The sequence below is a fragment of the Oncorhynchus nerka genome, linkage group LG25 (genome assembly GCF_034236695.1).
Source record: "Oncorhynchus nerka isolate Pitt River linkage group LG25, Oner_Uvic_2.0, whole genome shotgun sequence".
Classification (NCBI taxonomy): domain Eukaryota; kingdom Metazoa; phylum Chordata; class Actinopteri; order Salmoniformes; family Salmonidae; genus Oncorhynchus; species Oncorhynchus nerka.
Genome location: NC_088420.1, coordinates 48,466,793 through 48,478,597, shown reverse-complemented (window position 1 = coordinate 48,478,597; position 11,805 = coordinate 48,466,793). Strand labels below are relative to the sequence as shown.

Below are 11,805 nucleotides of genomic sequence, written 5' to 3'. Positions count from 1 at the left end.
TATCAATGAATATCGCATGGAAAACTGACTGGACAGTATTATTTTGCTCTGAATTACTTCTCTACGCTACCGTGACATACTATAGATACAACCTCTGACGTCAAGTTACTTTAAACACAGCCTGATTTTAAAATGGAATAGCCTTAAATGGTTTAAAGTGTGCGCATGAGAGCACCTCACTGACGACTTGCGCCACGGTGAATCGGGATTAGCTTCAATCGACCAGCTCAGACATTGCCGCCACCTTTCTCTTTCTGGATTCTACAGACTACCCATCTTTCTTACTTTCCCTCTGTCGTTTTCTCCATGCTGTCCTCCTACCCTGTCTCTAAGCAGTCCCTTTCTGGCGTGCTTGTTTCCTCTAATGGGACTGGCTAACGCTTACCTGTCGCCACTGCGTGTTGTCCAATCAGAATCGAGGACGGTATGGCACCACCACGTTCATTCTTCCTCCTGGCTTATCCCTCCTTATCTCTTTATGGGATCGCCTGCCTTTTGGCTGCTCAGCCCTATAGAACTCCACTAGAGGCCGAGCCATAGAGCAGTGTTTCTCATCTTCTCCAACTGTGGACCCCCCCCCCCCAAATGTTTGCACATTTTGTATTCTAACGCCACACATGCACACCTGATTCCACTAACCAAGGGCTTGATGATTAGTTGAGTAGTTGAACCAGGGTAGCCTGTGTGGGGATTTTTATTTTATTTTTAAGTGCAAACTTGTGGGTACTCGAAGACAGGGGTTCTAGGGGATCTGACAGACCCTACAAAAGAACCCTGCGGACGGGGCTTCTTCACTGATGTCTGCCGACAATACAAAACATCTGCGGATGCCTGAACAAGATGCAGCCTTTGGAGATTGCTGTGACCGATGTCCCCCCACCCCCACGTCATATGTGTTCTAAATTGCTATGGGTTTAACCTGGATGCTCAATCCCCTGTTCTGCTGAGGCTGACGGTTCTCTCGCGCTACACCTGTGGCTTATCACACAGTAATCTTCCTGGACACACTATTCAGATATCAGGAAACCAATGGCCGTTCATTTGCCCAAGGCAAACCTACTGTAATGCCACGTGATGAGTGCATGTCCTATTTCCTAGAAGTAATTCAGTCCCTGATTGTACCTGACAGACATGGATCACAGGTAATGATCCCCTGGCGTGTGCTACAGGGTTTACACTGGCTACTACAAGGACACCTTTTTATAGCCCAAACTGTAACCACACACCACAACAAGAGTGACGTCTGTGCTATGTACATTTCACAATCGTGAGAAACAGTTATACTAGCAGCGAGCAGACAGACAGTTATAAGGCGAGAGATAGACACGTTCGGTACACAGTAGCTACAGTGTTAACCACAGAGTACCACTCCAAATGGCACTCCGCTGACAGTGAACCCCCGTATTCATGTTAAAGGTTCAAACTGTTTTTATTAACTCAAACAGCTACTTTTATTTCAAACTTCTACAGTATAGAACCATGTAAATTTGGACCTGGGTCTTTGGGTTACATATATGGCCTGAGGTTTTCATTATTCTCATTGCTAATCTCAGCAGGATAGTGCCGTCCTTCAGGTCCATAATCCCGTTAGGCGAGTCTCATCCTAATCCAGCCAGAACATCGCTGTCCGTCCTGGGCTCTTGTGTCCCTGTCAGGTATGCTGCTGCACCACTGAACATACAGGTACGATATGTTGCTACTACCTTTTCACCTAACCTCTGCACGTTGAGTAACTTGACTGGATTTACTAAGGGGTTTCTTGTCAAATGTGTTGGTGAGACGTCAGCGTTGTGGTGTGCTTCTATTGTAAAACAGATTGTGAGGCTTGTGTGTAGACATTTACAGGTATATGTGAACATTTAAAAGTAGGCGTGGGTGGTGTTGCGCAAATTGATAATCCTTGCGACAGTTCATTGCCTTGCAATAGTTCACTTGAATATAGTTCATTTTGATGATGTGCGCGCGGTTGTTTGTTACAGAGCTGGTGGTACAGACCACTCCCAGTGCTACGGTCTGCAGGGACGAAGGTGGTACAGACCACTCCTAGTGCTAACGGTCTGCAGGGACGAAGGGGGTACAGACCACTCCTAGTGCTACGGTCTGCAGGGACGAATCCTTTACTTTTGCAGAGCACTTTAGGCTGCACTGCTGCAGTGTGTTTTGTGACTTTATAATGTAGTCACTTGCTGGCGCCTGCTTTGATGCAAAGAAATCAAAGGTGCACAGTTTGAGCTGTGATCCTCAGATTAGGCCAAATATCAAGTGGCAAGGGATAATCTATCAGAGAAAGTCAGTCTGGGATTACATGGCCAGCATGCACAGGTTCTCTACAGGTATACTAGTGTGGCAGAGGCCATGTTTTGTTGGTGCGACAGAGTGGGTGCAACCTGATCTCACTTGGCCTGTACATGGGATGACATGTACAGTTGGAGAATACATTTTATTTTATTTGAATTTGATTATATTCAAGATAAAATAATGAAATGGTTGTTTTAGAGACCCACAAAAAGGCAGAACAGCCACACATGTTGTTTTTTCAGCGTGTTCTCTAACAGTTGGATGAAATCCTTTTCCTGACTGTTGTTCCTGTCTTCCCTTCTGCGGTAACTCGCTTGTCCTCGAAAGCAGCTTGTCAGTAGTGTGTGATGAAGGTTATGCCTTGAAACGTGCTATTCTGTTTCCTCTTTAAACGTCAGGCTTTGCCAAACAATGTGGTTGGAGCTTCATAAGACCAAAACAGCAGAGCTTCTTTAATCACAGGCTCAAGTACTGGCAATTATTATCTTCAAGCAGGATGTGGAGAGCGATTATTGGCAATGCCAATACACAACAACGCAACAGCTGCCAGAAAAAGCCAAAGTCAAAGCTCCCCACAAGATCCCACATGACATGACATTGCAAAAACGATTTCACGTGCATGAAAAATAGTTCACCAATGACTGTTATAATCAGCATGGTCTCTGAAGTGGCTAGATGAACCTTCAGGAGTTTCATGCTCCATTGCAGCATATGTGACATTCTGACTGTCTCTGAGGTACCGGACGACATAGAAACAAATCTGGTTTATTCATATTATGGGATGCTCACTTCAGCAGATGTTGCCCTACTTACTGAGCTGTTGTCCTGGTATTTGCCTTTGTCACAGGATGTTTAACTGGGTGGTGAAAGTGGTTCCTCAGCCCCCTGACGCCCCTGGCTCTCTGGGACAGGAGACAGTCAATCCCACACCTGCATCACCAGTAAGAACACACTAATCACACCTGCATCACCAGTAAGAACACACTAATCACACCTGCATCACCAGTAAGAACACACTAATCACACCTGCATCACCAGTAAGAACACACTAATCACACCTGCATCACCAGTAAGAACACACTAATCACACCTGCATCACCAGTAAGAACACACTAATCACACCTGCATCACCAGTAAGAACACACTAATCACACCTGCATCACCAGTAAGAACACACTAATCACACCTGCATCACCAGTAAGAACACACTAATCACACTTGCATCACCAGTAAGAACACACTAATCACACCTGCATCACCAGTAAGAACACACTAATCACACTTGCATCACCAGTAAGAACACACTAATCACACCTGCATCACCAGTAAGAACACACTAATCACACCTGCTCACAAATCAACTCACCTGTATATCTGATCACCTCACATGATATTACCAAAAAGATTTTAAAAATCACAAAATAAATTATATTATTTATGACTTGTCCTCTTCACATTACCTGATTGTCTCTCTCCATCTTTCTCTCCAAAAGCAAAAAGTGTCTAAAGGTGAAGTCAAAAAAGAAGGTGATGCTTCTGTTCTTCAAACAGTGTATCATAGCTTTGTAAAACAACGAAACAACCGTGAATACGTGTGTTTTATAAATGCCTATTCAATTTGTTAACCCTCTTCTTCACTTCTGTTTTATGTACGTGAATCTCAACAGTCAATGCAAAACCAGCCACACTGAAGGAAGAGGTTATTTCAGAGGACAATGGGTATGTGTGTACAATTTGACCTGTGAGCAGTCTGGTCTGCTTGCATACAGACTTTTTGCCATGATGGTGATGAAGGTGGCGGTGGTGATGATGATCTCTCTCTCTCTCTTTCTCTCTCTCAGTATTCAGAGTCAGAGTGGAGTGATGACCTGGCTCTCCAATGGCTTCACCAGTGCTCTGCCTCAACCAACAGGCAGCCCTAACCTCAGCAGATCCAACTCTGTATCCAGGGTGAATGTTAGACTGTACCAAACACTACCTGTATCAATCAACCAGTCTCTAATTCAATCACTCTAGGTCTTTTTGAGCTGTATAAAGGGTTCATATGTGATTCTATGTTTCTCTAATTCTATCCCGCCACTTTCTCCTTCCATCCATCAGTCACTGCAGGAGGTACAAAGAGAGGATGAAAGGTACAAAGAGAGGACTTTTTTAAAGTGTTGGTTTTGTGAATTCCGTTGACAATTTTGTTGTTGTATATTACTTCAAAGTATGTTGAAATGTGGAAATATATCATCTTTTTCAAAAAAAAAGTTTGATAGCTCTATTAATTGACTGACGATTCCTACTTCCAACAGGAATGGGGTGATTAAGTGGATTGCAGAGGGACTGAGCAAGGTGGTGCCTCAGCCGGATGACAAGTACAGAGAGGATATTCGAGAGGAGGAGGAGGAGGAGACAGAGGTGAGTTGACACTATCATGTCACTATGTCACGGTTTCTGTGGAAGTAGATTGTAGATGCATTTTTTCAGGAGAGCACGTGGTGCTCCAGGTCCACTGGCTCCAGGTCATCTATAAGTCTTTGTGAGGTAAAGCCCCGCCTTATCTCAGCTCAATGGTCACCTTAGCAACACTCACCCGTAGCACACGCTCCATCAGGTATAGTTCACTGGTCATCCCCAAAGCCAACACTTACTTTGGCCGCCTTTCCTTCCAGTTCTCTGCTGACAATGACTGGAACGAGTTGCAAAAATCACTGAACCTGGAGACTTATATCTCCCTCTCTAACTTTAAGCATCAGCTGTCAGAGCAGCTTACCGATCACTGTACCTGTACACAACCAATCTGTAAATAGCACACCCAACTACCTCATCCCCATATTATTTTATCTTCTTGCTATTTTGCACCCCAGTATCTCTACTTGCACATCATCATCTGCACATCTATCACTCCAGTGTTAATGCTAAATTGTAATTATTTTGCCTCTATGGTCTATTTATTGCCTTACCTCTCCCCTCTTCTACATTTGCACACACTGTACATATATTTTTTTCTATTGTGTTATTGACTGTACATTTGTTTACGTGTAACTCTGTGTTGTTGTTTTTGTCATACTGCTTTGCTTTATCTTGGTCAGGTCACAGTTGTAAATGAGAACTTGTTCTCAGCTGTCCTACCTGGTTAAATAAAGGTGAAAAAAACCAACAACCTTTTTTCCTAGATGAAACATAAATTTAAAACATCATTTTTGTCAGGTTGCCCTCATAATAGCTTTGAAACAATATAATAACTTTTAAAACATAATTACTACATGCCTAGTAATGATGCTACATTAAAATCTTAGCTCCCCACGATAATGCAATATTCTCACTTAAAATCACTTTTGTAAAACAATTCTGCTCCCCCGCTTGATGAATATCCGGCGATGGTCTATAATGATGTAACAGGCTTTTGAATAACTCGCTTAATCAAAGCCAATGGTGTCACAGGGCTTTCGGAGAGCTGTGAGTGAGACGCGATAGCAACATAATACCACGAGAGAGGTTTAGAAATGTAATAATCTGTTATGATATCCATGGTGTTAAGACGTTGCCGACTTCCTCTCACCATTATCTCATAAGTATCTACTCCATTTAACGGTTTCTTTTACAGTAGGCCTACTGTTAGTTTTAAAAGCATCGAGCCCTCTTAAAACGGAGTGGTCATGGCTTCCCAGGCTCTCCCGAGGTCCGCCTGCTGTAGTTTCAATTGTATTCTTGTTCAGCTTTCAGACATTAGCTTGGGGGAGCGGGGGGGGGGGGGGGGGGCTGATTACTCATATATGACATAACAAAAATGCCATTTTGCTGGAGTTTCTTTTTCTAATCCCCGTAACGAGTTTTTTTTTGACTTTATGTTCCTTTATGTACTTAAGACGCACGAAGAGTATATCGCAGAGCCATGTGTAAGTACAGCTAAATAACAGGCTGTATCTGGGCAGGACACCCATCTACCCCCTGAGTAGTCTGAGTAGTCTTACAATCAGTAGTCTGCAATCAATCCACCATAGCATTTGCTCAAAAAGCTTCACATGCGTTCAAACATTCACTTGAAGGATTCAAGGATAGAATAAAAAAATGGTGAAGTTCTGGACAAATGATATCAATGATTGATGAATTCTACTCCTTATCTTACAGACATGTGCAATAGGATACATTATGATAATAATGATTATGACACGAAAACATTGTTCTGAACATTTGAACCTTCCTATAAGTTGCCATCAATTCACATATTCCAGATCCTGTGGTGAAAGAAAGTTTCAAATTCATGGGTACAGATATGGGTACAATCATATCGGTAGATTCCTAATTGCTTTAAAACATCACCCTGCCATTCGTAACTGGACATCAGAGGAGCATTTTAAACTATTATCATGTAATAACACACCATAACATGATCAAAACAGTAATGTGGTAAATATCCCATATAACCTTCATTGTAAAAATGAACTTTGTGACTCTGGCTTCTTTTTTTCAGGTTTATAACATGAAAGATGTGCCAGGTACATGTTTACATTTGTCACACAGCAATCCCATTTTTTTGTGTTGTAACTTCTTTGACTTATTATGGATGACTTATAACTAGTTATTATTGATGTGGTCTATTTTCTGTCTAGACGCAGAGCCCCTCCCACACATACCTGTGGTGGAGATCTTTTCAGACGATGAGGAAGAGGATCGGGTACCACAGTTCCCCCTCAAGTGAGTCACACAGAGACCTCCCTCCCCCCCACCCCCTCCCACCTTGCCTTCCATCTTTACCTCACTGAACAAACACATCTCCACAGCCAAATCCACCTGTACTTGCTGACAAAGCTTGTCTTAATCCTAATCCTCTCCCACCCCCCTCTCTCTCTCTCTCTCTCTCTCTCTCTCTCTCTCTCTCTACCCCCTCTCTTTCTTCCTCTTCCTCCCTGTCTGTCTTGCGTTGCAGAGTGGTTAACTGGATTAAGAATGTTATTCCTCAGCCTGTGATGCTCCCTGCAGGTTACGTAGAGGCCCAGAGTAAGGCTCAGAGCAAGAGGTCATCTCTTGACAAAGGTACAGTCAGAGTTTAAATGTTTGAGGCCGGTTACCTGGACATACGCTGATTGTACAAACAGTAGGAACACCTTCCTAATATTGAGTTGCACCCCCTTATGCACTCGGAACAGCCGCGATTCATTGGAGCATGGACTCTACAAGGTGTCGAAAGCGTCCCACAGGGGATCCTGGCCAATGTTGACTCCAATGTTTCCCTCTGTTGGGTCAAGTTGGCTGGATGTCCTTTGGGTGGTGGTTCATTCTTGATAAACACAGGAAACGCAGTGTTGCAGTTTATGACACACTCAAACCGGTGCGCCTGGCACCTACGGCCATACCCCATTTGCTCAAAGGCACTTCATTCTTTTGTCTGGCCCAATCACCCTCTGAATGGCACACGTACACAATCCATGTCTCAAGGCTTAAAAATCCTTCTTAAACCTGTCTCCTCCCCTTCATCTACACGGATTGAAGTGGATTTAACAAGTGACATCAATAAGGGATCATAGCTTACAGTCTATGTCATGGAACGAGCAGGTGTTCCTAATGTTTTGTCCACTCAGTGTAGATTAAGCCTAGTCCTGGACTAAGAAGCATACCCAGTGGAGGATCTCAATTGAAATAACTTTCTAGTCCCGGACTAGGCTTTATCTGTGTCCAGGAAACTGGTCCGTATAGTCTAAATCTACTAGCTGTACATCTACGCTACTGTTGTACACCTGTCTTCTCCTTTCCTCTCAGTTTTATCGCCACCTCCTGAGTCTCTCAAAGGTGACGAGGACTCACAAAACTCCAAGTAAGTTTCACCCGAGAGCGCTATGCGACTCCTATCACAATGTAGGCTCAGCTGTCTGTATGTGTCTGTTTGTACGTTTCTGTGTTCCTTTTGGCCCATTAGTAAAGTGTTTCTCTGTGTGTACCACAGTGTCGTGGGCTGGTTTGTGACGGGCCTCGGCCTCAAGATGCCACAGCCTGTCGTGAGATCAAGAGATGACGTTGAAGTTGTGCAGAATAGTAAGTGTTTATTATTATTTTTTTATATATATTTTTTAAAAATTTCTCTTCCCTTCAAACTGATGTCCCAGTTCAAAATAAAATCAGATCTTAAATCACATAATAGACTCACATTCTATCTCATTTATTTAATTGTATTTTTTTACTATTTCTTCTATATTCCATAAAGTGTTAAAGAACCGAAGAGACCGTAACCCTCTCCTTCTGTTGGTCCGTTTCAGACAGACCCTAACTCAGTCCATCTTCTGTTGGTCCATTTTAGACAGATCCTAACTCAGTCCATCTTCTGTTGGTCTGTTTCAGACAGATCCTAACTCAGTCCATCTTCTGTTGGTCTGTTTCAGACAGATCCTAACTCAGTCCATCTTCTGTTGGTCCGTTTCAGACAGATCCTAACTCAGTCCATCTTTTGTTGGTCTGTTTCAGACAGATCCTAACTCAGTCCATCTTCTGTTGGTCCGTTTCAGACAGATCCTAACTCAGTCCATCATCTGTTGGTCCGTTTCAGACAGATTCTAACTCAGTCCATCTTTTGTTGGTCTGTTTCAGACAGACCCTAACTCAGTCCATCTTCTGTTGGTCCGTTTCACAGACCCTCTCTCAGTCCATCTTCTGTTGGTCTGTTTCAGACAGACCCTAACTCAGTCCATCTTCTGTTGGTCTGTTTCAGACAGATCCTAACTCAGTCCATCTTCTGTTGGTCCGTTTCAGACAGATCCTAACTCAGTCCATCTTCTGTTGGTCCATTTTAGACAGATCCTAACTCAGTCCATCTTCTGTTGGTCCGTTTCAGACAGATCCTAACTCAGTCCATCTTCTGTTGGTCCGTTTCAGACAGACCCTAACGCAGTCCATCTTCTGTTGGTCTGTTTCAGACAGACCCTAACTTAGTCCATCTTCTGTTGGTCTGTTTCAGACAGACCCTAACTTAGTCCATCTTCTGTTGGTCTGTTTCAGACAGACCCTAACTTAGTCCATCTTCTGTTGGTCCGTTTTAGACAGCCTAACGCAGTCCATCTTCTCCTACTGACATAGATGATTGTGGACATTTATACAGCTCAACTGATCAACCCGGTAGCTGTGAGACATTGCTTGAAAAGAAATTGAACTCCCCTTTCTTTATGGATTTCAGATATTTTTGTTTGATTTGAAATGTATTTAGTCAGTGTATGTCAGTTTATTAACATGAACTGTTTTGTCTGTTGATGTCAGTTATTCAACTCTTGTCGATATGTAGCAAGAAATGGTGTCTTGTCTTCATTGAAGTAATCTTTGCAACAATTTGGATACATTAAGGGATTATATTAGAAAATGCGTACAGACACATAGAGCTATCAGACATCATTGATACTCATAGTTTTTGTACATGAAAGAGACCATATTAAGCTGCCATTTTGTATGGTGTGCTTGTGGCATAATTTCACATCAAAAACTTAAGCCACGAGAGATTATTTTATGACACTAAAAAAGCGCACACACACAAAAGACCCGACATGTTTTGCCCTTGTGACCTATTCTCATCGCCTTGAACTATGTGGCCTAAATTTGTAATGTTATTTATTTTGATTTGATTGAATTGACTTTTAGTGAAATCCACCAGAGACGATTTGACAAACACAGTCAAGGCAATCAAGTTATTTATTATAAAATAGATTATAAATGATGACATAACAGTATGGCTGACAGTATAAAAACATGTGAAATATTTTTTTTTTAAGAATAAAGATGTCATATGAAATATTATGTGTCATGTTAAGAGATTGATGATATGAAATTCAACAAAACATTTTGCACAGTATTCCTTTGGGCGTAATGCGTTTAAATGGAATATAAAATAAGAGCATGTCATATTTTAATTGTGGGTTTCAAACATTCCCCTCAATTCAAATGCTACACCTCCAACCCAATTGATTCTTCACATTAACATGTTGACTCTGGGTGCCATGTCATGTCCAGACAAAGACAGTGACCTACTGTGTGGCTGCTTGTCCCACAGTCTCTAAACAACCCAAAGCAGTGGATCTGGTTCTGGAGGAAGTAGTAGAAGCAGACTTGAAGGATTTGAATCAGGAAGCGCCTTCCAAGGCTATGCAGTCAGAACCACCACAGCCTTTTAAGCCCGCACAGACGACACAGCCAACACAGACGACGCAGTCACAGCCGGCACAGCCAAAACAACCAGTGAAACCAGAAGAGCCTGAACAGACTCTTCCAAATGTGCCAGAGTCTACAACACCATCGCTGGAGGATGCTGAGACTCAGACGGGCAGGTGGACTCCCTTCATAGAGAGCATCAAGAGAGAGGCTGAGGGCGTAGCTATGGCTACCATGGAGGAACGGTAAGGAAGGAGTCAGACAAGATCAAAGATTTATGTAGAATATCACAGCAGCCTACACACAGTCACTAATTCACACATTCAGTCGGGTTATGGTGATCCAACCAAAGTTGCATATCTTCTCATAGGGTTAACCAGATTGTTTTTTTTCCCAGTCTGATGGAGTAATACAATTAGCTCAATAAAGTTAACTTGGGTGCTACACATGACATACTAGTGATATCACAGAACGTGCACATCTCTGCAGGATGACCCAGGAGCGCGTGGATTTGGTGCGAATGGCAGAGGAGGTGGCCAGACACACAGCTGAGACAGCCATCAGGCAGATGCAAGAGGCACAATCAATCAAGCTTTCCATTCACAGCCAGGAAGCCATTCTGGAAGAAGACGAGGACCCAGAGTAAGTTGTCACTCAGGCCTCAACGTCCTCAGGGTCCACTGCCTACTCCAGAGAGAATGTATAGGCTAGATCCAACCACCTACTCCCCTAGACTTAAATCGAAGTAAATGTAACATTTATTGGGGTCCTGGTTTGAGACAACTGGCCATAAATGTGTGAAGTCCCTATATGCCTGTACACGTATGTGAGGGGAGGTAGGGCTGTGTTTGTCTTATCTGTGTCCATGTCATGCCCTGAACAGGTTACACATGCTACGGGAGGAGGAGAGTGAGGTGGAGCACACTAAGAATAAGATGACAGAGTAAGATATACCTACTCATACACTCCTAGAAAAAAAGGTGCTATCTAGAACCTATAAAAGGGTTATTTAGCTGTCCTCTTAGGAGAACCCTTTGAAGAAGCCTTTTCAGGGTTCTACATGGGACCCAAAAAGGTTCTACCTGGAACCAAAAAGGATTCTCATATGGGGACAGCCGAAGAACCCTTTTGGAACCTTTTTTTCTAAGCGTGTAGAATAAGATGGTTTAAAACCGGAACAAAGAGAGCAGAATATGCCCATAAAGGTTCTACATTCCCTTTGTGAAATTCACTAGCCGCCTCAATGCTTCTCAGCGTGAAAAACAACAACAGTAGGCTATGTGTTTGGACTGTAAATTGGTAACTTATTACACCAATGTAAAGCATTTTCATCTGCAGGACCTGAGAAAGTGCTGTGTGTCATATTATTTAGGTATTTGCTAGGGCAGAAACCAA

At 42.9% G+C, this 11,805-nt stretch overlaps 1 protein-coding gene across 4 annotated transcripts in view; it reads left to right on the top strand.

Annotated features, from left to right (window-relative positions):
* The first annotated feature begins 1,286 nt into the window (after positions 1 to 1,286).
* The window catches only part of LOC115109609 (cyclic nucleotide-gated cation channel beta-1-like), a 28,022-nt gene continuing 17,503 nt past the window's right edge, over positions 1,287 to 11,805 (top strand). For 2 of the 4 annotated variants that reach the window (XM_029634717.2, XM_029634716.2), the window contains exons 1-16: positions 1,287 to 1,683; positions 3,146 to 3,239; positions 3,792 to 3,825; positions 3,966 to 4,017; positions 4,140 to 4,248; positions 4,399 to 4,430; positions 4,596 to 4,701; positions 6,153 to 6,182; positions 6,758 to 6,782; positions 6,897 to 6,981; positions 7,214 to 7,320; positions 8,044 to 8,098; positions 8,228 to 8,316; positions 10,313 to 10,655; positions 10,900 to 11,052; positions 11,294 to 11,353. In XM_029634717.2, the coding sequence (XP_029490577.1) occupies positions 3,147 to 3,239; positions 3,792 to 3,825; positions 3,966 to 4,017; positions 4,140 to 4,248; positions 4,399 to 4,430; positions 4,596 to 4,701; positions 6,153 to 6,182; positions 6,758 to 6,782; positions 6,897 to 6,981; positions 7,214 to 7,320; positions 8,044 to 8,098; positions 8,228 to 8,316; positions 10,313 to 10,655; positions 10,900 to 11,052; positions 11,294 to 11,353 (1,373 nt within the window). In that variant the 5' untranslated portion in view covers positions 1,287 to 1,683; position 3,146. The remainder of the gene's footprint in view (positions 1,684 to 3,145; positions 3,240 to 3,791; positions 3,826 to 3,965; positions 4,018 to 4,139; positions 4,249 to 4,398; positions 4,431 to 4,595; positions 4,702 to 6,152; positions 6,183 to 6,757; positions 6,783 to 6,896; positions 6,982 to 7,213; positions 7,321 to 8,043; positions 8,099 to 8,227; positions 8,317 to 10,312; positions 10,656 to 10,899; positions 11,053 to 11,293; positions 11,354 to 11,805) is intronic. The other 2 variants (XM_029634719.2, XM_029634720.2) reach the window with 2 other exon arrangements.